The sequence below is a fragment of the Ochlerotatus camptorhynchus genome, unplaced genomic scaffold (genome assembly GCF_037179485.1).
Source record: "Ochlerotatus camptorhynchus isolate MF236.1 unplaced genomic scaffold, CSIRO-AGI_Acam_v1.1 ptg000062l, whole genome shotgun sequence".
In the NCBI taxonomy this organism is placed as follows: Eukaryota; Metazoa; Arthropoda; class Insecta; order Diptera; family Culicidae; genus Ochlerotatus; species Ochlerotatus camptorhynchus.
Window position 1 is genome coordinate 2,024,691 of NW_027040552.1, and position 25,387 is coordinate 2,050,077.

Below are 25,387 nucleotides of genomic sequence, written 5' to 3' on the forward strand. Positions count from 1 at the left end.
CGTGACATAAGAAATGTCAAATTTCACCATAGGTGAATACATTCAGGTTTGGATTTAGCCGTAGATTTCAAGTAGATCAAGTAGAGGGATGTTTCTTCTACCGTATGGATGCATTGCAGGAGTGAGTTTTTATTTGCGAGAAATCAGCGGTTGATGTCTTTGATTACCAAAGCAATTTCGTCCTAATGAAATGTTGACAACGATGACTTAATTGCGGTAAGTTTTTGTATATATTTTTATGAGCTGTCGTCTTTACCAGTGAGTATTTAACGTAGTTAATTTAGTGCTTTCGTTTGTTGTTGTTTTTGCAGATCATAAACATCATCCTGTGGGAAGAAAACAACACGAGGACCAGCGAGTATTCAGGACGAGAAACGTAAAACTTTCAGCTCAACGCGACTTTGAACATGGTGAGTTAATGAAAACTGGTCGTGCTTGGGAAAAAGTTTTAATTGATGCCGCAAATTTTACGACGGCGATGACGGTGGTGAACGTGAAGATGGATCCAACAACAAGTGGAAGTTATTTTAATTCGGTTTTTGCTGATGTTATAATTATGGTCAATGTGCAGCTTCGAAATGGTGTGACGTGCAATCAACTACTTTATACGTTCAGAGGAATTTGTTTATAAAATGTTGCCAATTGGTCGTCATAGCTACTAACTAATCTACTAACTAAATTTGATATTATTTTATTGCATCACTTCGCTGTTTCGGAGGTACACTGCTCAGCATCCAGAAGCCATGTAGATCTGAAAATATAGCTCGATATCTGCTTCTTTATAGTCAACACTGAGTAGCATTTTCAGCTTCGTACATTATTTTGATCGTCACCCGAGCGGGAGAAAATACGTAATTCTGATCTGATTCCAAAATTTGGTGTCGATCAGCTTGACATAAGAGGTAAAATACCAAAGAATAATACCAACAAACTGCATGAAAAATACCTGGAAAATATCAGAAATTGATATTTGGATACCAAAAGAATACATTTGTAGTATTGTTTTGGTATTGCATTTGCTCAATTTGGTATTGGAATGGTATTGTGGGAAAATTGTTTGTTGGTACTTTACCTCTTATGTCCGGCTAATCCATACCAATTCAAGGTATCGAGATATTCGTTCCTGCTCGGGCAGCGTCAGTTATGCGGCCGAGAACACGCGAAGCAGTGAAACAAATGGTGGAACAAACTTGTCCTTAATTTTATTCTACAAAGGCATACAGAAACTCAATTGGTTGATCCCCATAAATAACTGCATACGAGATATGATGCTACATTTCGATTTTTCAAAGTGTTACAAGTTAAGCATTATTCTACTAGATTCTACTAAGCAAAAAGTAACTACCTATTACAACTGTAACAGAAAATGCTATTCTACTACTACCAATCTAATTAGTAAACCAGCACTAGTGTTGTTTGTTTGTTTATTTGTTTGTGGCGTGAGTAGACTGTAGTGTTTGTAACGTCGAACATTGAGAGGAAAACTAAAATCTCCGAGTTGACGGTAAATTGATGTCCCGCTTTGGGAGGGCTCATCCCGTCAACACCTGGAGCTAAGTAGCCATAGATTTTGTACTGCATAGATACGGAACAAGAACGCACACCGCTTGGCAACAACAGTGAGTGAGTGAGTGAGTGAGAGTGAGTAAAATACAGAAAGAGATAGAGAGAGAAAGAGCGATACACGGAGGTTTTGTGGCACAAAGAGAGCGAGCGATAGAATTCTGCGCCTATTGGTTACGTTACTGGACATTTTTTGGTTGGGATGATGAGGTTATGGTTGGTTGGTTGGTTTCGATTGCAATGTATTGTAAATTCAGTGGAAAATTCGATTTGTTTCAACATACTTGGTGCCTTGGTAGGTCTGGACAGGGGTTCCAAATACTGCACCATCGAGATACGGGATCGTGAGTCCGTGTACGCACTAGCTACGGCGACCCCGGCCGATGCGTCTATGACAAGCTCAGCGCCCGTCGCTGGAGGTTTTCGATTTTGGTTCGGGGTTTGAAGTAGTAGTAGTAGTAGTGGTAGAAGTGGTAGTGGTAGTAGTATAGAGTTGGTGTTTGACGGTAGCGGTAGTACAAGTAGTGCGAGGTCACAGTTTTGGTGGGATCATTCGCGCGGTCACAGAATTTCGTGCACGGTTCGAGTGAAGTAATGTGTAGGTGTGTAGTTCAATAAAACGAGAAAAAGAGGTTAGGAAAAGAGAGAAAAAGAGAAATTTCAAACAATTAGTCAAGATTTGGCAAAGCGGATGCTTTCGTGATGTTGTATACACGCGAGATGAACGGGAATGTGATGAATACGGTATGCTTCAGATGTGATGCAATCAGGGAGAGACATTGTAATCAATGATAATCCGTCACTCGGTTCCGAGCGATGCAATGCGAACGGAAATGGTTGCATCTGAAATCATTTAATCCCACGGTAATCCGAAATTGTCTGTCCGCTGTACAATGTATCGCAGTTTCACGGTGGGTCTACACTTTGAATTTCAGTTTTATCCAAATATATACCAAACGTTTTGTAGATTATTTAGACGCATATACAGGAGGATTTGCGTGAAGTCTTCGGGACATATAGCATATCTTTTAGGATTAAAATGTTATACAGCATACTCTGGTTAATTGAACTTTTCCGGTAGTGTATCAAAATATCACTCAGTTTTCAAAGTTTTCACTGACTCGCACCTTATTCAATTGATTTAATGGGTTAGAAATTTGCTTTAATCACTCTATTCTCACTAACTCACTCGTTTCTTGCTCTTGCTATTACGTCCCAAGTGGAACGTTACAATCTGATTATTCATTTAATTACAGCATGGATTCACATTTCCATTCCAAAATAGAGTAAAATTCCGTGGTCTCCCAAAAACTCTCGAAACTCAGCCCACCGAGAAATCACTCATTTCACAACCTCGACATCTGGGTAAAATCTACACCGAGATCTCCTCTGTTGCCATTATCGCCAGTCCCCTCCAATCTCCCATCACTATCACCCACCACAACGCAACAACAACACGATGAGAATGTCACTGCTACACAGCTTATACGGAATTCCATCTCATTAGCAAAAATCTGAACACCGGCACCTGGTGGTCCTCGGAAGTCCGATACCATTTAATTAACCTCCTGTCAAAACCACTCACCGGCCGCTGCGTTCCCTTCGACTGACGACACAGCCAGCAGCATCAAATTAGAAGAGAGCGTTTTTGTCCTTCTCCGATGCCTACGCCTACGCAGTCAGTGTCATATTACATCCACACCGAGCGAGAGTGTGAAGACCGTCGTGCCACTTCAGTTCGCACCCCTAAAAGCATGCAAAATCGTGTGCATAATTTATTTTGCCAGCTAGCTGTGCTTCAATTTCCTAAACTTTTTCCATTTTTTTCCCATCACCATAATTAAGAAGCACAACAGTTCGCTTACCAATGCTACTTTAAAAGGAAAGTTTTTTAACAAAGTATTTAAAAGTTTCCTAAGTGTGCATTACGTAACACTAGCGCCAAGTTGACAGGAATCAAAGAGACGCAGCAACTATTTCATTTCGCCAGAACAATTCAAATCAAGTCACGCCTTTCGGTGGTAATGTCAGATTTTACAACTGCTGCTGCTGCTGCAGACAGCACTTTTCAGCTGACAAGTAAGTTGAAATTTAAATCACTTCATAAATTCTGGCTGCATCCCACGCCCTCTCGCCGTCGTCGTCGTCGTTCCGTTTGTGCTTGCACCCTTCAAAGAGGACGGTCGTAATTGTATGCGTATCTTTCTGCGAGTGCCAGTCATAATTAAATTTCACTGTCGTTTACACAAAATCACTTTTAACACATATGCAACGGATGGACCTGATATAGGGTTACCATATCTAAGAAAACATGCAGTTGACTTTTAAATACTGTGCATGCGAGTTGACTCTATAATGGTTGCATCAACACTCCGCACAGTATGCCAAAAACACAGTTGGGCGCTCCTGGGCACACTCATTGGCACTGTTTGCCACCCCTGGTTGTAATTGTTCATGGTTTTTAAAGTTACTGGCTACACTGCACTGTCTCTGTGTATAAGCAACCGGTGGAAACTAACGATTTTAAAATGGCTCACTCCTTGACTAGCCTATTTGTCCCAAGCAAATTGTTTAACGTACCCCATTCTAGTCGAAATTCTAGTACTACACTATGTTTGTTTTGATTCGCTATGAAATTTTGACAGATAAAATGTGGGGTTCCGTGGATTTTCCTATGTTCTGAGGGGTGCATCGATCAGCTTGGGACCGAAGAGAGTACCAGAGCTGAGCCAAAAAGTTGAGCACGTTTCTTCGGGACCTTCTGGTCTTAGAGTTACCTCTATGGTATAAGTGTCAGTCAAGCCACGAAACAGCCATAGGGAAAAAGTTAACTACCATGATTTTTTATGCGTTGGATAACCTCCACGACAGGTACCGAAAGCTAACGGATATAATGTGTAGGTGGATTTGGCGTTGCACCTCTTCAACAATTTCTTCATTAAGATGTCCGGTCAGCAGCGATTGGAGTGCATGTCGGAGCAGTCACTTCACACAGTGTGCCAAAACACAGTTGGACACACCTGGACACACTGATTGGCACTGTTGGCACCCATGGTTATAATTTTTAATGGTCTTTAAAGTTACTGGCAACACTGCACTGCCTCTGTGTATAAGTGTCAGCCAAGCCAAGATCTTAAAGCTTTGCTTATTATTTCTGCTTGCCGCTTCAAGAAAATGCCGAAGCTGTCCAACGATTCGATGATGTGATTTCCATTGTTTCCAATTATTTTTTTTTATTATGCGTTTATTTTTCCAGGCTTATTTGCTGTAGCTTTGCGGAGCCAATATTTATTGATTAGATTACAAAATTACTTAAAACTAACGTTAGTAAAGCGGAGGCCGATTACTCGCGGCTATCTCGAGGTTAGGGGTGACAAATTGTAACAAATGGATGGCAGGGTAGGGATTGTGATTTCCAATTCTTTATTAAGGAGATTTTTAGCCTATGGCTAGTTCATCTCCGGAGAAAGGAGAGGCCTCAGAGTAAGTAACCCCTATACATGGTATATTAACATTTTGTAAATAACTTTGGTTGCTGGCTCTTCAACTTATTGAAAAAAAAATAAACAAGCTACAAACAAATAATCCGAACAAAGCGGAGCTCAGCTGGCATGGGTCCAATAGGGGAAATCCATCCAGCTGAGATGTCCCGCCGACCGAAAGAAATTCCTGCTATACCAAGTGGTAGATTTTGGCTTCTTTAAGAAGGTTACTAGTGCTGCCGAGGCCGGAGTATCATTGCCGAGCAGATCCCTGATGCTGGAAGTTAGGCAGAGTGACTCCCGACGATTTTGGAAATCCGGGCAGTTGCACAGGATGTGTTCGACGGTGTAGGGTACCCCGCAGATGATGCAACTTCTGCGGAACGGCAGGTCACCATAGTTATAGTCGAGTTTGATGTGCCCGGTCTGAAGCCGCTAAATTGCGCGTTGATCCCTTAGGTTATTCTGTTCGCTCCATGCTTCAGTTGACCCTTTGACTTTGCGGATGAAGTTAGTTCTATCAACAATCAATTTGAAACTAACGATTTTAGATTGGCCCACTACTTGACTAGCCTTGATTGGTCCCAAGCAAATCGATTAACGTATCCCATTCTAGTATAAATTCCAGTACTACATTATGTTTGTTTTGATTCGCTATGAAAGTTTGACAGATAAAATGAAGGGTTCGTGGATTTTCCAATGTTTCGAGGGGTGCATCGATTAGCTTTGGACCGAAGATAGTACTAGAGCTGAGCCAAAAAGTCGAGCTCGTTTCTTCGGGACCTTCTGATCTTAGAGTTACCTCTATGGTTCTATTGCGGAACCACTCGGCCTCCCAAGTAACAATTTTAGTTTTATGAGGGTTCTGTAGATCATGATTAAGAATTATAGAATGCTATATAACCCCTATAAAGCTTGCAATGTTTCTTGGGCTCCGATGCCGCTCGAATGGTCCACATGATCCACAGTCTGACGTCCTGTAGGGGTACCTTGTCGGTGAGTCTGGGACTAGATGTCCCGGCTCCGGCAAGGTGATCAGCAGACTCGTTACTTGGCACTCCGCAGTGTCCGATAATCCATGTATACAGGGTGTTCGGTGGGGCGTACTTGATAATCGCCTGGATTCATGGGTGTTTTGGTGCTTCCGAGGTGTGATCACTTGAACGACGCTGTGTGAGTCGGTTAAGATAAGTATCGGTTTGTTGGCTGACGTCGTAGCGGCACGGAAGATCACTGCAGCCTCGGCCGAGGAAAACCGAGCACGTCTCCGAAAATCCCGATACATACCCGTTTATCGATCGGGATCCGTCGGTGTACGTGGTCGGCATAGTTGGACCCAAGCAATGCGGCGACCGATCTGCGCAGAATCACGGATGAATCCCCTGCCTTTGAAGCGGTTCTTGATCCGGTTGTCCAATTGGATTCGTGAAGAGTGCCAACTTTTCTCTCCATGCCAATGGACTTTGGCCACTGGGGGGAGCTCGATGTTGGCGGCCGTGAGAAGGACTCTGTTCCCCTCGTTGACGAGAAAGATCCTATTGTTTCCGGAGGTCTTGGCAATATTTGCGTTTAAGCAGAACCGGAAAGGAACGCTTCGATGCATGCGGCGTCTGCTGGAGTGGATGTAGCTGTTGTAGACTGGTGCTAGGGTTGATGATGGCTCGCGCCACCCGGAACCGAACATCGCGGTTGTTGGATCGGTTAGGCCGAGAGATCATTTTAACGAGGTTGAGTCTACTGCGGCAGTCCTTTTTGACCTGTTGGAAATGCTGGTCGAAGCAGAGCGTTCGGTCGATCAGCAATATGTAGGTGGATTTGGCGTTGCACAATTTCTTCATTAAGATGTCCGGTCAGCAGCGATTGGTGTGCATGTTGGAGCAGACCTGCGAACCATGTCACTGAAGCAGTTCTATATTAGCGAGACCATATCAAAGACCAGTGGGAAGTGATTCTAAAGGAAATCCTAAAGCCAGACCTTCGCAGTGTACACGGAATATTTCACGCATACCCAAAATAGGTAAGTGCATCTTTTTGCAGAGCCAACGGCCCAGGAGATAAGCGAGCATCTGAAAGCAGCCTGTAAGATTCAGAGTGTCTTGAATCCTGAGAAGGAGGGTTTGCGGATGCAGGAGGAAATGTCACAGTTTGGAAGGCATTTGATAAAGACACAAAATGGGTTCCAGGAAGTGTAGGATATATCGATATATCGTGGATTTGAGATATCCTATAATTAGATTGCATAACTCAAGCTTTGAGGCTGTTTTGGTTTAGGGTTGTCTTTTATTAAAGAGAACGAATAGAGCACGATCTAATATGATTCTTAACTTATAGGGAAGTTCACAGCAACTGACTACTTAGGTGTTCAAAACAACTAAGTGACCGACAAATCAGGGAAAGCATTATTGTCACTGGAGACACAGCCGCTGTTGCGAACTTCTAGTAAACACGCCAGCGAAGATCACCAGTCTGCGTTCGGTAGTCAGGCGTCACATTCCTAGCAGAGCTATCGAACGGCTATTCTCACTTTCCACCTTGGTGGAAAACGGCTCAAACGACGATACGCTTCAGATGGCTCTTGGCGGACTTGACTGCGGCCTCCCAAAGGCCACCAAATTCGGGTGCGCCCGGTGGGATGAAGCGCCATTCGATCTCACGGTTGCGGCAGAATTTCTCGATGATGTCAACGGTGTCAATTCAAGTTCAATGAGTCATTTTCATATCAATATGAACAGCCATCCGCCTCATCATTCACTGCCTCGAGAGAGTCTGAATGATTGGGAAGTACACGAGTCACTGACAGGAGAGCACTCAGTCAGCACGTTAATTCTTCCGTGATGGTACCCAATACTTGTTTTGAACGACTAAGCGTACATTTTCTAAAGCTGGGCTTAGTCAGGGCAAGTCAATTGATACTTGATCAAGTTGAATTCAACTGACTTGAACGTGAATTGAACGTGTAAACCATGCCATTCAACTGACTTGATCAACTCACTTGAATTAAGCTGGGTTTAGACTAAGCAAGTCAAATGATCAACTCAGTTGAATTCAATTGGCTTGAAAAGTTGAGCCTGGTTCAACTTTTTTCAATTCAAGTGAGTTGATCAAGTCAGTTGAATGGCATGGTTTACACGTTCAATTCGCGTTCAAGTCAGTTGAATTCAACTGACTTGATCAATTGACTTGCCCTGTCTAAGCCCAGCTTTAAAAAAGTTGAACCAGGCTCAACTTTTCAAGCCAATTGAATTCAACAGAGTTGATCAACTGACTTGCCTAGTCTAAACCTAGCTTAAGGAAACATGCCTCAATTACATGCTTTGTGAGCGAAGGCAAGCGATGTGAGTCGCCTGTTCGTGAGTGACTGCATGTTTTGTTGGCTCTTTCATTGCCTCGTCCTTTAAGCTGGGTTTAGACAAATGATCAACTCAGTTGAATTCAATTGGCTTGAAAAGTTGAGCCGGGTTCAACTTTTTTCAATTCAAGTGAATGGATCAAGTCAGTTGGATAGCATGGTTTACACGTTCAATTCGCGTTCAAGTCAATTGAATTCAACTGACTTGACCAATTGACTTGCCCTGTCTAAACCCAGCTTTACCGTTTGCTACATACGGTCTGAATAGAGAAATGAATTGAATAGAGCAGTGCTTTTACACTCAACCTAAGCAGCAAATATTTTAACGCTCTGGTCAACGGCGGAACTGTTGCAACAAGGCGTTCAATTCATTGTTGGCACCTTGGAAGTTGGTTGCATTATCCGAGCGCAACGGTTGGATCATTCCTCGTCGTCCAAGGAATCGCTTCTGGGACGCCAGGAAGGCATTGGTGCTTACGTCGGATACCGGCGCACACCTTGCTTAATCAGGACCACTCTCGATGCAGGAAGGTTTCCCATCAGTTGGTTGGTATTTGTAGGGTTAATTCGGAAGCATCTCACACACTTTCGTGTATTCTGTCGGATGGTGGAGCGAGCATTCAGAAGCCAATATCGATGTGTCATGGCGTTCATCAGGCCAGACTGAACGTCGTGAAGATCTTTGACGTGCATCTGCCGAACCAAAATGCGTACCATCGGGTCCTTATCTGGTAAGATGATGGGATGACGGCTCTCGAACAGTAGTTGTGAGCAATCGAGTCGACCACCCACACGAAGCAGACCATCGGTATAGACAGGGTGCAGGTTTGCCAACTTCTTGCAGGGTTCTTGGGCAACAGCTCGTTGAATCTCGTCCGCCAAATGAACGAGGTGAACTACGTGGATTATAGCTTCGGTTGACTGCGACAGTTCCAGGATCGTCAGAAGTTGGCTTGTCTTCCGCTCGGCAGGGTTCTTCATTCGGCAGTTATCAACGAATCGCAAGACGTAGCCCATAACACGTTGGATTTTGTGGAAGCTGCTATATTTGGAGAAAATGTGAAAGGTTCCATATTAACAGCTACCTCGGAAGTTGGCGCATTATCCGCTTCAAGAAACCGGTGCTTAAGTCGGATACCGGTTCTAGGTGAACGGCTTTGGTGGTCATACAAACGAAGACGGCCACGTAGGATTTCACCAGGCCAGGAAGGCGCACACCGTGCTTAATCAGGAAAGGTCCGATGTAGTCGACTCCGGTGTCACGACAAATGGGGGCGACGGTACCACTCTCGATGCTGGAAGGTTCCCCATCAGTTGGCTGGTATTAATTCGGAAGCATCTCACACATTTACGTGCAATCTGTCGGATGGTGGAGCAAGCGTTCAGAAACCAATGTCGTTCATCAGGCCAGACCAAAATGCGTACCATCGGGTCCTTGTCTGGTAAGATGATATGATGACGGCTCTCAAACGGTAGTTGTGAGCGATCGAGTCGACTACCTAAGCGAAGTAGATCACCGGTATAGACAAGGTGCAGGTTTGCCAACTTCTTGCCAGGTTCGTGGGCAACAACTCGTTGAATCTCGTCTGGATTATAGCTTTATTGGCTTGTCTTCCGCTCGGTAGGGTTCTTCATTCGGCAGTTACCAACGAATCGCAAGACGTAGCCCATAACACGTTGGATTTTGTGGAAGCTGCTGTATCTGGAGAAAAATATGAAAGGTTCCATCCTATCAGCTACGGTGACGATGACTGGTTTCAGCTCTGGCATCATCGGATCTGGAACTACTTTGGGTTGATCGATATCGTATTTCACTCTCCGGAGGAGCTGAGGGTCATTCCACCAAAGGATGTTGTTCCCCAAGGCTCCAGGTTGTTGACAGCGAGAGACGATGTCGGCGGGGTTCTGCAGTGATCGAACGTACTCCCACCGGTATCCACCAGTGTGTTCTTAAATTACAACGATTCGGTTTCGGACGAATAATTGGAGTTGCTTGAGCAGTTTCTTGATCCAGGCCACTGTCACACCAAAGTACAGTTTCCCGAAACTCCATATCCAGGGCGAGTAATACCTTAGCGGGGCCGGTGGTGTAGTGGTAAGCGTGATTACCTCTTACCCCAGCAGGCCTGGGTTCAATCCCAGTCCACGCCGTCGGAATGTTCTGAGGCATAACATCTTTGATTACGCAGTCCGCATCGTGCTCTCTTGCCGTGCGGATCTATTTGCTTTTTGCTGAAGGAAGTGTTACTACTACCTAAAGCTACAACAAATTTAAACAGCACTTTTCAGTGCTCAACCTGTAAAAAATTTTCTACCTTGTTCAACTCTTATTCCTCTTCGATCCTTGTTTGGACCCTACCCGAGGTAATCCTTCTTGGATATCGATTTGGAAAATTCCTCTTCGATCCTTCAGATTCTTATAGTAATCTGCTTGGCAGTCGATTTGGATAAAAATTTACTGCCGCCATGGCGCCTAAACGCAAAAGAAAGGGGCAAACTCTTGACCCCCCTTCTGATGAAATTAATTTGAGTAATCAATTTGATTTGCTCACGGATGATGAGAATGATCCATCATCCAAGAAAAATTCTAGTAAACTTTCCCGGCTTAATGCCAAGAAGGAAAAGATTCCCCCTATTGTGATAACCACTACCGATTTCCATGCTCTTCGCATGGAACTTTTGAATTTCGTGAAAGTTAAGTTTTCACTACAAATTGGACGTCGGGGTGAATGCCGTGTATTGGCTGAAACCTTGGACGGATTTAAATGTCTTCTCAAGTATCTTACTGAGAAGAAGCACAAATTTTTTACTTACGACACCAAAACTGAACGTGTGTTCAAGGTTGTCATGAAAGGACTGCCCAGTGGTGAATCCCTGGATCAGATCAAAGATGAACTGGCAAAATTACTTGGAGTTGTGCCACTCCAAGTAATCAAAATGAAAATGAAATCCCGTCCTGGCGATTCGCGCAACGGGATTTCTAATGATTTTTATTTAGTTCACTTCAAGTCTAGTGAACTAAACAACCTGAAGGCCTTAGAAAAAGCTAGCCTTATGCTCCATGTCCGAGTGAAGTGGGAACACTTCAGGAAGACTGGAGGAAATTTCCAAAACCTCACCCAGTGCCGTAAGTGCCAGGGATGGGGTCACGGAACTAAAATTGCTACATGCCAGCTAAATGCATGAATTGTGGTGATTCCTCTCACGCAAAGGACGACTGTCATGTGAAGGAAGATCCTAAGAAATTTAAATGTTCAAATTGTGGTGAAAACCACAAATCCAATTTTTGGGAATGTAAGACTCGCAAAGCGATCCTACAATCTCGTTCTAGCCGTCAGGTAGGAAACGCTCCACGTTTCCGACCAGGTACAAATTCCTCTGCTGTTAACAACGGTCAGCGAGGAACAAATTCTACATTCGTACCCGTAGGTACAAATATATCCCCTGCTTCAAATGTTTCATCTGTACCTACTCCCCTCGCTGCTAACAATGTTCAGCGAGTTAATGGAGCTACCTATGCTGCTATTGCAACGGGTAGAAATCAAAATACTAACCAACGTTCTAACGGAAATTTTGACAATTTTGACTTAGGAAGCATTACTGCCCCCAAAATGGAATTTTTACAGAATTCATTAATTGACATGATTTCTGATATGCTTAAATCTAACTCCAAGTTTGATGCTATTCAAACTGGAGTAAAATTTGCAAATAATATTGTCATGACTTTAAAATTCAGTAATGGATTTTAAAGCATTAAATATTGTAAATTGGAATGCTCGATCTCTTAAAGATAATGAAGACGAGCTATTTAATTTTTTAAGAGTTCATAACGTGCATATTGCCGTTATAACTGAAACGTTCCTTAAACCTGACCATAAGGTTAAGAAGGACGCAAATTACTTGATTTATAGAAATGATCGTCTTGATGGACCCTGTGGTGGCGTTGCCATCATTATTCATAGACGAATCAAACATAAAATTCTTTCTTCATTTGAAACCAAAGTTTTTGAAACTTTGGGGGTTTCTGTTGAAACAAAATTTGGACAACTTACGTTTATAGCTGCCTATTTGCCATTCCAATGCGTAGGCCAGCAAAAGAATTTTCTCAAGGGTGACCTCCAGAAACTTACCCGTCATAGGTCTAAATTCTTCATTATTGGTGATTTTAATGCAAAACACCGTTCATGGAATAATGCTCAAAGCAATTCCAATGGTAATATTCTGTTTGATGATTGTTCTGCAGGTTATTACACTATTCAATATCCAAACAGCCCAACATGCTTTTCTTCTGCAAGAAATCCCTCCACTATTGATTTGGTCTTAACTGATTCATGTCAACTTTGTAGCCAACTGGTTACCCATGCTGACTTCGGTTCTGATCACCTTCCAGTAACTTTTGAAATATCCCAAGAAATAATTTGTAATCCCAACAGCTCTACTTTCAATTACCATAGAGCTGATTGGGAGCAGTATCGAACATTTATGGAATATAACTTCGATCCAAACATTCCTTTGCAAACCAAAGATGAAATTAATTATGCTCTTGAATCTCTGACTGCTTCTATAGTTGCAGCAAGAGCTGCCTCAGTACCAAAATGCGAGGTCTAATTCGATTCAATTATAATAGACGATGATCTTCAGCTCTTGATCCGTCTTAAAAATGTCCGTAGGAGACAATATCAAAGAACACGCGATCCTGCCATGAAATTTATCTGGCGGGATTTGCAAAAACAAATTAAAAAGCGATTCTCTGCCCTGAGGAACAAAACTTTTGAAAATAATATTTCTAAATTAGACCCGAGTTCCAAACCCTTTTGGAAACTCACAAAAATTTTGAAAAAACCTCAAAAGCCAATTCCAGCGCTTAAAGAAGGTGGTAAAATTTTGATCACAAATTTGGAAAAAGCTCAGAAACTTGCTAAGCAATTCGAGAGTTCCCATAATTTCAGTTTGGGTCTTACTAGTCCTATTGAGAATCAGGTTGCTCGGGATTTTCTGAATATTTTCTCTCGGGAAAATATTTTTGATGATTCCTGGGGGACTGATTTGGACGAAGTAAGGTCTATAACTAAAAATTTTCAAAATATGAAAGCTCCAGGTGATGATGGAATTTTCTATATCCTCATCAAAAAACTCCCAGAGAGTACCTTGTCTTTCTTGGTAAAATTATTTAACAGATGTTTCCATTTGGCATACTTTCCTGATAAATGGAAAAATGCAAAAGTTGTTCCAATTTTGAAGCCGGATAAAAATCCAGCTGAAGCTTTTAGCTACCGCCCAATAAGTTTGCTTTCTTCAATAAGTAAACTTTTTGAAAAGATAATTTTGAATAGAATGATGCTTCACATCAATACGAACTCAATTTTTGCAGATGAGCAGTTTGGATTTCGCCATGGGCATTCAACTACTCATCAACTCTTAAGAGTTAACAATTTAATTCGTTCAAACAAATCTGAAGGCCACTCAACTGGAGTTGCTCTTCTAGACATAGAAAAAGCATTCGACAGTGTTTGGCATGAAGGTTTGATTGCTAAATTGAAAAAGTTTAATTTTCCACTTTATATTATGAAATTAGTTCTAAATTATTTAACTGACAGAACTCTGCAGGTAAATTATCAAAATTCCAAATCTAATCGACTACCTGTTAGAGCAGGAGTTCCTCAGGGTAGCATTCTTGGGCCTATATTGTATAACATTTTCACTTCGGACCTCCCTGATTTGCCTCAGGGTTGCCACAAATCTTTGTTCGCTGATGACACAGGCATTTCCGCTAAAGGAAGAAGTCTCCGTGTTATTTGCAGCAGACTGCAGAAAAGTTTAGATATTTTCTCTTCTTATTTACAAAAATGGAAGATTTCTCCCAACGCTTCCAAAACTCAACTTATAATATTTCCACATAAGCCTAGAGCTTCGTTTTTGAAACCTAGTAGTAGTCACATAGTCACTATGAACGGAGTTCCAATTTCCTGGTCAAACCAAGTGAAATATCTTGGATTAATACTTGACCAAAAATTAACTTTTAAAGATCACATTGAGGGCATTCAAGCCAAATGTAACAAATATATAAAATGTTTGTATCCTCTTATAAACAGGAAATCCAAACTTTGCCTGACGAATAAACTTCTAATATTTAAACAAGTTTTTAGACCGGCCATGCTTTACGCTGTGCCAATATGGTCTAGTTGCTGCACTACCAGGAAAAAAGCACTTCAAAGGATTCAGAACAAAATTCTGAAAATGATTTTGAAGTTGCCTCCCTGGTACAGTACAACCGAAGTACATAGAATTTCGAATGTTGAGACTTTAGCACAAATGTCCAACAAAATAATTAATAATTTCAGGCAAAAATCGTTGCAATCCTCAATTGCAACGATTAATTCCCTTTATACTTAGATAAGATTTAGTTTTAGTTATTTAGTTTTAAGATATCAATTGTTATACTGACATGCAGGTTAAAAAACCTGTTTAAAATACTGAATTGCCAAGACATGAACAATGTAAAAACACTTAGATTTATATCATAACAATTAAGGCTGGTACGTTACTGCAGTAACTGGAGCACCTAGGTTAAAATGAAATGTAATTTATTTTGAATTTGGAACAAATAAAGAGTTAAAAAAAAAAAAAAAAATCTTTGATTACGCCTTCCTTCGGAAGGGAAGTAAAGCCGTTGGTCCCCGGTTCATGAGTTGATGGGTCGATAGGTAGGGTCCAGGTGTGGGAGCTGCCTTCCTGGCGTCGGTAGCATTGGTGCTCAGCACGGAAAACAAGATCGACGGAAAACAAATCAAAGGAAAAAAAAAAGTAATACCTTCAGAACTAACCGAGAGTGCTTCGCAATCGTGAAGAGGGGCCAATTTGGATTTGCTGGTAAGCAGGCTTGCTGAAACTCCTCAAACTCACTAGAGGTTTTAAAACACTCTTGTCCTGCGAGTTTAACCAGCCCTCCCCTCAAGTGAGCGGTGGCAGGAATGTGGAAGAATTAAACAGAAACTCCTCGAAATAGAGGGAGAGTGAACTTCAGCGAGAGGACGATTTGACGGGAGGTGCGCTTTTAGAGACTCCGGATGACTTTTTTGTTCGACGCAAGAAGCTCAGAGTTCACCCAGAGTGAGAGTAAGAGCGTGTGATAGAAAACATGAACATGAATGGTAGCAAACCTCACTCTAATTTTATACCCCTTCGCTCACAAGCTCTGAAGCTCAGTGGAATGATTTGGTAGTAGGCATTCTACTTCTCAGAAAAAGGCTACGCTCGACTCATTTCTAACTCGCGGGTGAAGCTCCATCAAGCCTGGGGTCACATTGCGAATCTCGAAACGAAAGACTTTTTGTACGAACGCTTGTATGAAAAAGTTTCTCGTTTCGAGATGCGCAATGTGGTCCCTGCTGGTAATCACTGAACCATCGTTGAACAAGCTTCGTAGGGAGATGCAGGCCCCGTACACTACTGTTCACGCATCGGATAACCCGTGCAATTCTAACGCGACCACTCCGTGGAATTTCACGTATCTTGTGATGGCGATGTTGTGCAAATGCAACAACGAAGCTTGAAGTTCTTGCCACTCTTGCGCCATGTCTTCATCGTCCCATCCAATCATGAGCTGCCAGAATCGTTGAGCCATTAGTTTTGCCAATACGATGACTGGGGAGACCAGGTCAAGGGGGTCCAATAATCTCTGAATGTTTGACCATAACAAACAATTATGCGAAGTTTCATGCAAATCGGAGAAGGTCGAGTCTGAAATTATTTGTTTTCGCTATTTGGTCTGGAAATGCTTTTTTTTAATTGGCTTGAAATCTCCTTAGTTTCTTAATTCAAATGCAATTCACGTAAGAATTGTCTTAAAATATTACTCAGAAAAATCTTGGAGTTCTCCTTTATATTCTTCTAATAATTCATTTGCAACTCCCCATAAAATTATCTAGAATTTTTTTTCAAGATCCCCTTGAAATTATCCTCTGAATTTCCTTAAAGCTCTTGGCATAGTTTTTTTTATATATATATATTATTAAGGAGACTTTCAGCCCTGGGTTGGTTCGTTTCCAGTCTTGGCATAGCAACCATAACTCTCAAAATTCGATTTGTAGTGTACTTACATGCTTCCATCAAAATTCAACATAGACACATTAAGGAGGGAGTACACTTTGATTTTTCAAAAAAATACATTTTTTTTGGCTTAAAATGTTCCTTGGGATGTATACTTTAATTTAGAAAAGACTCCAAGTCCGTCAGAATATTCCTTACCGCTTTACGAAGCGATTTCCTAAAACATGTACCGGCGCGCTGAGAGAGCAATTTTAGCTGGCGTGGGAAAGAACTCCAACCAGTTATCATCAAATTTGGATATCGCGTAGGTTTTCTTGTTCAGAATTAAATTCTGCTTAGAAATACGTATCCACATTTTCGATATTGTCAAAAATGGATTTTTAATCCACGATTTTGTAAGCATTTTTCATGGACCCAAAGGTCAGGACCAATAGCGTGGAAGGAATTTATCGAAAAATCATGGTTCTCGGTAATAGAATGGAAGTGCACTCAGTAGTAGGTTTTTTTAGATTTGTGGGTAGTTATATTTTTGAGTGCATGGGGGAATGCTGTCAACAATGCTGTCGGTTTGATTACCAACAATAGCTGACGTTTTGTTTTAACCTAACTTTTTTCCTAACCTGAACTTCAGAGGATTAATGTCATTGTTGATGTTGATCAAAATGGAATCAGTTTTATCACTTAATTGTTGGAGGTCCAACTAGAAATCATGCAAGGCGGACCCAGGTACGATCCTTGTGTAGCGAGGACCGAATGGACCAGATCCCGCCAGTCAGATGATTGTCCGCGGGAAGATTGTTCAAAGGAGGATTGTCCGCATGAGGATTGTTTGAAGGAGAATTGTCTGCTACCGACGAGTCAAGGAGTACGTGGAGGAAGAAGATTATCCGGAACTCTGAAGCTCTTTATATGTTCCAGGGGGAACGATACATTCGGATACATCCTGTATGCCCATCAAATTTATCCATAAAATTCTGCTTATATATCCAGAACATCAGTCAGAACTTTTTTTCTCCAGACATCCTTATTCGATTTTTTGTCTATTTTTCAGTATATCCTGAATATCCCTGTTGATCCTTCTGTCTATTCCGAAAATTCTTTCAATTCCGCTCGCATGCCGTCACAGTGTTGCCATATCTTTTTTGAAGCAACATGCATCAGGATGAGTGTCGTTCCCCAACGTTTTCCTTGAACGTCATTGATTGTGTCTGAAGATCTTTCCTGTAACTATCTTCCTGCGGACAATCATCCAGTGGACAATCTTCCTCTGATCAATCTTCCTGCGGACCAGTGTTGGAAAAGTTCGCGATATTTCACGAAGTTCACCAAGGGAAAAGTTCGCGAGTCATAGGGAACTTTGATAAACTTTTCCATCACTGCTGCGGACAATTCTCTTCCTCCAAATAATCTTCGTGCGGAAAATCCTCTTTCGAACAATCCTTCTGCGGACAACCCTCTTTCGAACAATCTTCCTGTGGACAATCCTCCTACGGACAATCCTCTTCCGAACTATCTTCCTGCGGGCAATCTTCCTGCAGACAATCCTCCTCCAAACAATCTTCCTGTCGACAATCTTCCTGCGGACAATTCTCCTGCGGACAATCCTTCTTCGAACAATCCTCTTTTGAAAAATCCTCCCGCGGACAATCCTCTTCCTCCGGATAATCTTTCTCCTCGACTCGTCGGTAGCAGACAATATTCCTGTGGACAATCCTGCTGATAATCCTCCTTCGAACAATCCTCCTCCGAACAATCTTCCTGCGGACAATTCTCCTTCGTACAATCTTCTCCCGAACAATCTTCTTGCGGACAATCCTCCTCCGAACAATCCTTCGAACAACCTTCTCCCGAGCAAACTTCCTGTGGACAATCCTCCTTTGAACAATCTTCCTGCGGACAATCCTTATTCGAACAATCTTCCTGGGTACAATCGTTCTTCAATCAATCCTCCTGCGGACAATCCTCCTGGGGACATTCCAAATATATGATGTTCAAGGGCCCTGGAGCTAATGAACTATTAGATTAGATAATTAACTATTTTAACTAGTTCCGCTTTTTTTTTTTTGTTAGCATCCATGCCTCTCACGCCAAAGTCACGAGTTCAAATCTCAAAATGGCGAAACAAAAAGAAACGTGCTAAGGGATATGACCCATCTCAATCTGACTGTCACGGCAGCGGGTACCGCGCTTTTTTTTTGCTGGCGCTTTTGCTGGAAGTTGTGCTGTCTGTGTCACTTTTGACACCTGTTTTGGTACAAATTGCTGTCTTTTGTCTTTTTTTTTCCTAAGGCCACAACTTTTGAAAAAAATAATTAAAAAAAATCGTAATACGTATTTCTAACCCAAATTTCATTACTAATCAGGATTTTTGTTCGATTTATGTTCCAGGATCACATGGAAAGGAGTATCTTCCCATGCCGTTTTCCGACTTCCGCGCGAGTCTGCCCGCGCGACCTGGTGCACCGGCCACGGGGAGACGCCAATCGAGTTAAAAAAAATACAAATTGTAGTTCGAAGGATGACTAATAAATGGGTTATAACATATTTGCCCTGCCTGAGTGTTTTATTGCTTAAAAAAATTAACGAAAATGCCTTACTTTTTGGACGTTCAAAGTGTACTACCTCCTTAAGCAACGCTACTTCAGTGTCTGCTTAAGTCAGCATTTTGGCATAACCAGCAAGTATGGGAACGATTGCCTCACCGTAAATTGTTCAACTAAAAATGACTCCTCGTCAGCATGTTTCAAGTCAGGTAGCTGGTTACTATACATAGAAATAAAGACAGTTCATTCTAACTCCACCATCGGTTGTGTCTAGTTGTACAAAGATATCACATCGTCGTACCGATAAGTTATCGGTGAAGTTTCATCTGGGGCTGACTCGCTTGATGCGAGTTGGGCCCCCAAAAATATTACAACCAGGGAAGATGCCACAGATTCCTTTGGTATTTTTCACGGATCCGGGAATCATCTTTACAATCGCCATGCATTTTTGCAGAGCTGCTTAAAAAATACTCTGAAATTACATAATTTACTTGAGTAAAACTCTCTTAGAGTTCACCCATAGAATTAATTCTGAAATCTTGCTTTAGAATTGTTTTTTTTTTTTAATAAAAATTCTCGTAATAGTTTTCCAGTGACTGTATCCTGAAAATCTAGTCTAGTGCAAAGGTCTTGAAATTTTGTTTTTCTTGAGGAAAGGGCGGAGCCTTAGAATTCCCACTGAACTGGAACTGCACGAAATGTGCCCGTACCCGAAATGTACCCGGAAACTGATCAACTCATGTATGGCAACCCTAACCTGCGATGGGAAACATCTAGGTCATCCATATCACCATCATCATAATCATTTGGTCAGCATGGCACGCATGAACGACCGTGGACTGGCTGCTGAGCTGGCAGCCACATTTTGTCCGTATGATAAAAGTGACATTAGGTTCGTACGTTGCCTTATACGGGGTTACGTTCACCGAATTCGTTTGCGGTTTCTGGCTTACGAATTGGCTCATTGCAGTGGTTTCCCGCAAAACTACAAGCTTCCTGATTCAACCCTGGGAGGACACGAAAGTCGTATAAATATGAAACAGGATTTCCCCCGTCGTCGTTGGCCTCCTTTTCCTCTGACCCGCCGTGTGCAATGAGTGACTGTGTCATTTGTTGCAGCTCGTACACGGTGCAGCTTATCTGTGCCTCTTCTTGTTGTTTCCGGAACAAAATGGTCAGTGCTGCAGATGTAGGAAATGACAATGTTGGGTGGTGCGGTTCGTGATAGTCATTTTGCAATTATCACGAAGCATGCAGTTGGTTCGATTGGTGACGATTTGCCGGGTGCATTGTGGATTAAATTGCAAAAGTATTAGTATTTAAAAAATAGAAGTCGGACGCAAACATATTAGTATTCCGGCGGCTTTAAGGACAAGGGATAAAGCAAAGCCTTATATGCTACACCTTTTCGAGTTTTCAGGGACACAATTCTTACTATCCAGAATCCGAGCAGGAACGAATATCTCGATACCTTAAATTGGCATGGAACAGCCTGATATGAAAAATTGCTAGACTGGACCGGGAATCGAGCCCAGCTACCTTCAGTATGGTCTTGCTTTGTAGCTGCGCCTTTAACGTTTGAGCTAAGGGAGGGAAAATGGGTAAATGTTTTACTCATTTAATGGGCAGTCCCAGTTTCCCTCGAAAATGCTTGCTTTATAGTCAATATCGAGTCTTTTATAGTCATTATTGTGTAGAACAAAGGAGCCAAAAGTGAACACCAGTGTCATTGGTGACAGGTTTTATGTGTCAAACACTTGCCTTTCAACCTCTTCTTGTTTCTAACAAGTACAACATATCATTATAACATCTAATGATTTCAAAATTCAGAAAATCTTGTTTTTATAGCAAGTGAGTGGAAGCAAGCCTGATTGAAACTAGGTGATGAAGGGTGTATTCGATAAAAATGACACGCACATCCCAAGTAACATTTTAAGTTTTATGAAGTAATACAAAGGTACTAAAAACAACTTTCATAAAACAGTGGTAAAAGCTACACACTTAGAAATAACTAATTTTACACGTGACGGAATCCATCTTTGACATAAAGGATCAGACGTAAACAAACAAGTAATGTAATATTAAGTGCTCCGAGACTGAAAAGTTCGTTGCTCGTCGAAAAGTACGTTTGATTGAGCTATATTTCGCGTCTGTTATGACTCAGCTTTATGTCAAAATTGACGCTCGTATATGTCACTCTCTGAGCACCTAAATTTACATGAATTTTTCTAAGTGTGTACTTTGCCATTGATGCAAAACCTCATAAAAACTAGAATCTGTCTAGTTGGTCCATCCTGCTGAACCAACGGGTTCCAATCCTTTCCAGCTAGACCCGAAGACATAAAAAAGAAACATGTTTTGTTTCGCTCCTTTTCTCCCTTCAAGCAACCATTCCAATGGAGTCCCATGGTCGATTGTTCAATACAGGCGAATGTTGCCGCCGATCGACAACAGGACGCGTTTCCAATGCTAGTTATGTAGCACGGCTGGATTATCGGGTCCTGATGACTGTAACCGTTTGCACAATCGATCAAAGAAGTGAGAGTGATTATTTAATTAGGTTAACTTAAAAATACCTTTATTGGGCAAACTGAATTATTAAACTATTTGAATTATGTAAACAGATTTATTTTACTACTAAAAACCCCAACAGAAATTAAAGTAATTGCTGATAAAAGATGGTGGTGGATGCCACAAGTAAATTTACTTTTAATTTCTGTTCCTTATAGCTAGGAAAACAATTATTCCTAATCGCGCCATCACTCTCAAGAAACGAAACTAGGTAGGGTAGAATAACCGTCACTACGAAATTCACCGCTGAATAGGTACGAGGTTGATCGCTACCAACGAGAGCGTGCGTTTGCTGAATACCCGATTTCGAGAAAATGGACTAGATGCGTTGTATGCTGAAAGAGATTGGCTGAATGTGAGTGGGTGAGTCGGGGATATAAAAGGAGTAGGACTACGTCTGTTATTTCTATATGGGGGTACACTTTGTGAAAACCGAAAATGGAACATGTAACGAAATTTTGAAAGATTTTGAACGTTAATAACTCAGCTGCCCCTGGACCAATTTAAATAATTTTATCATCAATCGATCAGAAATATTTCTACGCATCGATAGCAATGCCTCGACAACAAGAAGCTATTAAAAAAGTGGTAAGCATTGTTCAAAAGCATCGAAATAATCAACAAATCCACCAATTACGTACATGTACAGTCATCAGAGAATCGTTTCTAGACGAAACATGTTGAAGTGGCATTCTCTGATCTTCGGGCGTGTGCGAATAGGCAGGATGCAATTGCGTCACATTTTGCACACTCATCGCCATATTCAACCACACGCCCCCAACGACCACACAAAATTCTCTCCAGAGTTGTAATCTTGTAACCAAGCTTGGAAGCAGGGGTGCAAGTTATTTTCATCGATTCTCTTCATCGACTTTCTGTTTCGTTATTAACTCGACGGCAAACACATTCATTGATACGTTTGTTGTTCTGGATGATAGAAGAGCATAGCAGAAATAGTGCGAAATAGGTTAGTGAAGCCATGGTCATCAAAAGAGGAAATCGTTGAAGAGAATTGACGTGCACCCCTCTGCTTCTAAGCCCCCTTAATTCAGTCGTCGTCATAGTAATGAAAACTAGCATCGCACCGCTTTTGGTTCTTGGGTTACACTTGCAGGTTGCAATTCTGCTTTTCGACATTTTCGAAGGACCACAAAAAAACTTGAAATTACACTTTTTTCTAGGGATGCCACTTATTTGATTAACGATTAATCGTAAAGACTTTTCCAGCTATTCGATTAAATATTTATCGAATTTTAAATTTTTGAGCGCGCAACCATTACCCCTTCTTATTTCTACTCGTTTAAGTTATCGCAGTAGAGAAAATAAATAAAAATTCTAATTTATCTGAACAGGCTTAGAGAAGAACCATGACGTGGTGAACCCTACACGATTGCTTTTATTGGCAATAATCATATTGTCAATTCATTTTATATTGACGTCAATACATCGATTTTGACAATATTTCTATATTCACATCATCAATTTTATTGTCAATAATTCCCCTTCACGTCAATATATTGATACGTGCCGGGTTCACTAAAGGCTAAGATGGGAGAAGGAGTTTAACGAGAAAAACTAAAAAAGGGAGGAGCTTTAGTTGGGTGTACACTGATATTCTACCGGCTGTTTCTATACAACGCATAATTTAGTGTAGAATGGCATAGCAGATGAATATGTCCGATTGACAAGCGACAAAACCGTAAAAAGAAGAGGAACTTCAGCTGATATGCTCTTAATGGTTGCTTTTGTCCATACAGTAGCTGACCGAAGCTCCTCCCATTTGGTGGTGTTGTTAGCATCTAGTGTTTCGTTCGATGTCCAGTCCCGTATTACTTATTGAATCGCATCACAGGCTTTCCCTGTAGCCTGTAGTATCTTTACATCTCTCAGGTGAATCACATTTCATTTGAAGACGACAACTATGAATCGCCGTTCGAGGGGAAGCCATGCTCTTGTCAATTCTAGTTCCTGTATTTCCAGAATAGAGCTAATAAACTATAGAGGAAGAATAGCCGTCACTGTCGAAACATCTTTTCCTTACATCTAATAGGAACACAACTGTCAAAGCAAGAAAAAACTATGCAATTTGACAGTTATGTACCCGGTATTATTCAACATCGGAACAAAGGGAACACCAGCGCTATTCTTCCTCTATAGTATATTAGCTCTATTATTTCCAGGCATCAAATTGCCGCTCTTATGGAGTCTTTTGAGGACAATTGCAAGCAGCAAATTGCTGCTCTAATAAAGGCTTTGTGTACGACCAGAAGCCTCCCTTAGCTCAGTCGGTAAAGGCGCAGCTACAAAGCAAGACCATGCTGGAGGCGGCTGGGTTCAATTCCCGGTCCGGTCTAGGAATTTTTCGGGTTGGAAAATTTCTCGACTTCCCTGGGCATTAAAGTATGATTGGACTTGCCACACAATTATACAAATACAAAAATGGTACAGGCATCGAAAGCTCTCAATCAATAACTGTGGAAGTGCATCTAGAACACTAAGTTGAGAGCACGCAATAAGCTAAATATGCGATATGCAATAAGCTTGAAATGCGAAGAAAAAGAAGAAGAAGAAGAACGACCAGAAGCAGAAGACCAGCCGAGAAACAGCAAACTATTCATGGACCGGAAAATTCGGGTACTTGGTAACAAACTGTTTGTTACCTTCAGCGTGCCGCTCATTTCTGCTCACCTGCCACATATGATACGGTTGAATCGCTGATTGAATTTACACAAATGGCCCTTTTCAGGGCCACCAATTTATCTTCACGATAGAGGCTGATAGGATAGAACTTCTCAGAGTTAGTTCAATGGACCGAGTAACACGATTTACCTTAAAATATGATCGATGGTTCAGAAATTCGAAGCTAGAAACCACCTGTTTATAATAACAATACTTACTGACATTGTCTGCAATTGTGACCGCAAAAGGACAAATATTTTCTACGGCGACCACAAGAAAAGCAGCAACCAAGCTTCTAATCCTGAAGCAACTGTGCCGAGACTCTTCTAAATGCCCATTTCTCGGTATCCTTCGCTGCGCCTTTTCAACCACCGGGTCAACCCATGTCCAGCAGCAGCCGCGCCGAGTCTCTTCCGAGTGCCCATTCATCCTTGCAAGGTTGAGGTTTCCCTCGCTGCGGCCTTCCGACCTTTCGCAGGCACCAGACTCTTGCGAGAGCCCAATCATTGAACCGAAGAATATGGGATCGTCCGGTCCGATTTGCTGATCCAGCTGCCTACACGTCATCATCATCTTCCAAAGACTTTAAGTCTGTACTACCATCGGCCCTTTTCAGGGCCACCAAGATTTTCCAAAAGAGTTAAATTTCTGAACATGTACCAACTAAAATTCATATCAAAAGGTTCATTTCAGAGCAATTATTGTCATACTAAAGAGTATAAACAGAGGGAACCCCGCTCAAATTCCTATTCCAACACAAAACACAAGCTCCTGCTGCAGTTAACAAATAACATTTATTATATCTTATACTAGCTGAGTGTGCCCGGCCTTGCTCGGGATTCAACATTAGCTTGAGTATATGCGCCAATTTAAAAAAAAAAACATGAACCGGTTACATCATAAGAACCTTTCCCTGCTCCAAAAACCCCTGCATACAAATTTTCACACCGATCGGTTCAGTAGTTTCCAAGTCTATACAGACAGACAGACAGACAGACAGACAGACAGACTATGGGGCCGTCCTCCGGAAAATCCAAAATTTCCGTAAAAGTGCTCTATTCATGAAACTGATCCTAGAGCTCTGCGATTTGTGTCGAAAGCACGTGAAACTGTGATATTAGAAAGAATTTCGGGTGGTGACATAAAAATTG

The 25,387-nt window shown here is 41.7% G+C and overlaps 1 protein-coding gene across 12 annotated transcripts in view; it reads right to left on the bottom strand.

Annotated features, from left to right (window-relative positions):
* LOC135717643 (cubilin) overlaps positions 1–25,387 on the bottom strand; it is a 617,516-nt gene that overhangs the window by 84,813 nt on the left and 507,316 nt on the right. For 11 of the 12 annotated variants that reach the window (XM_065239791.1, XM_065239793.1, XM_065239796.1 and 8 more), the window contains exon 5: positions 1,848–1,976. The exons of the other annotated variant lie outside the window; for it this stretch is intronic. In XM_065239791.1, coding sequence (XP_065095863.1) covers positions 1,848–1,976 — 129 coding nt within the window. The remainder of the gene's footprint in view (positions 1–1,847; positions 1,977–25,387) is intronic. 12 annotated transcript variants of the gene reach the window in all.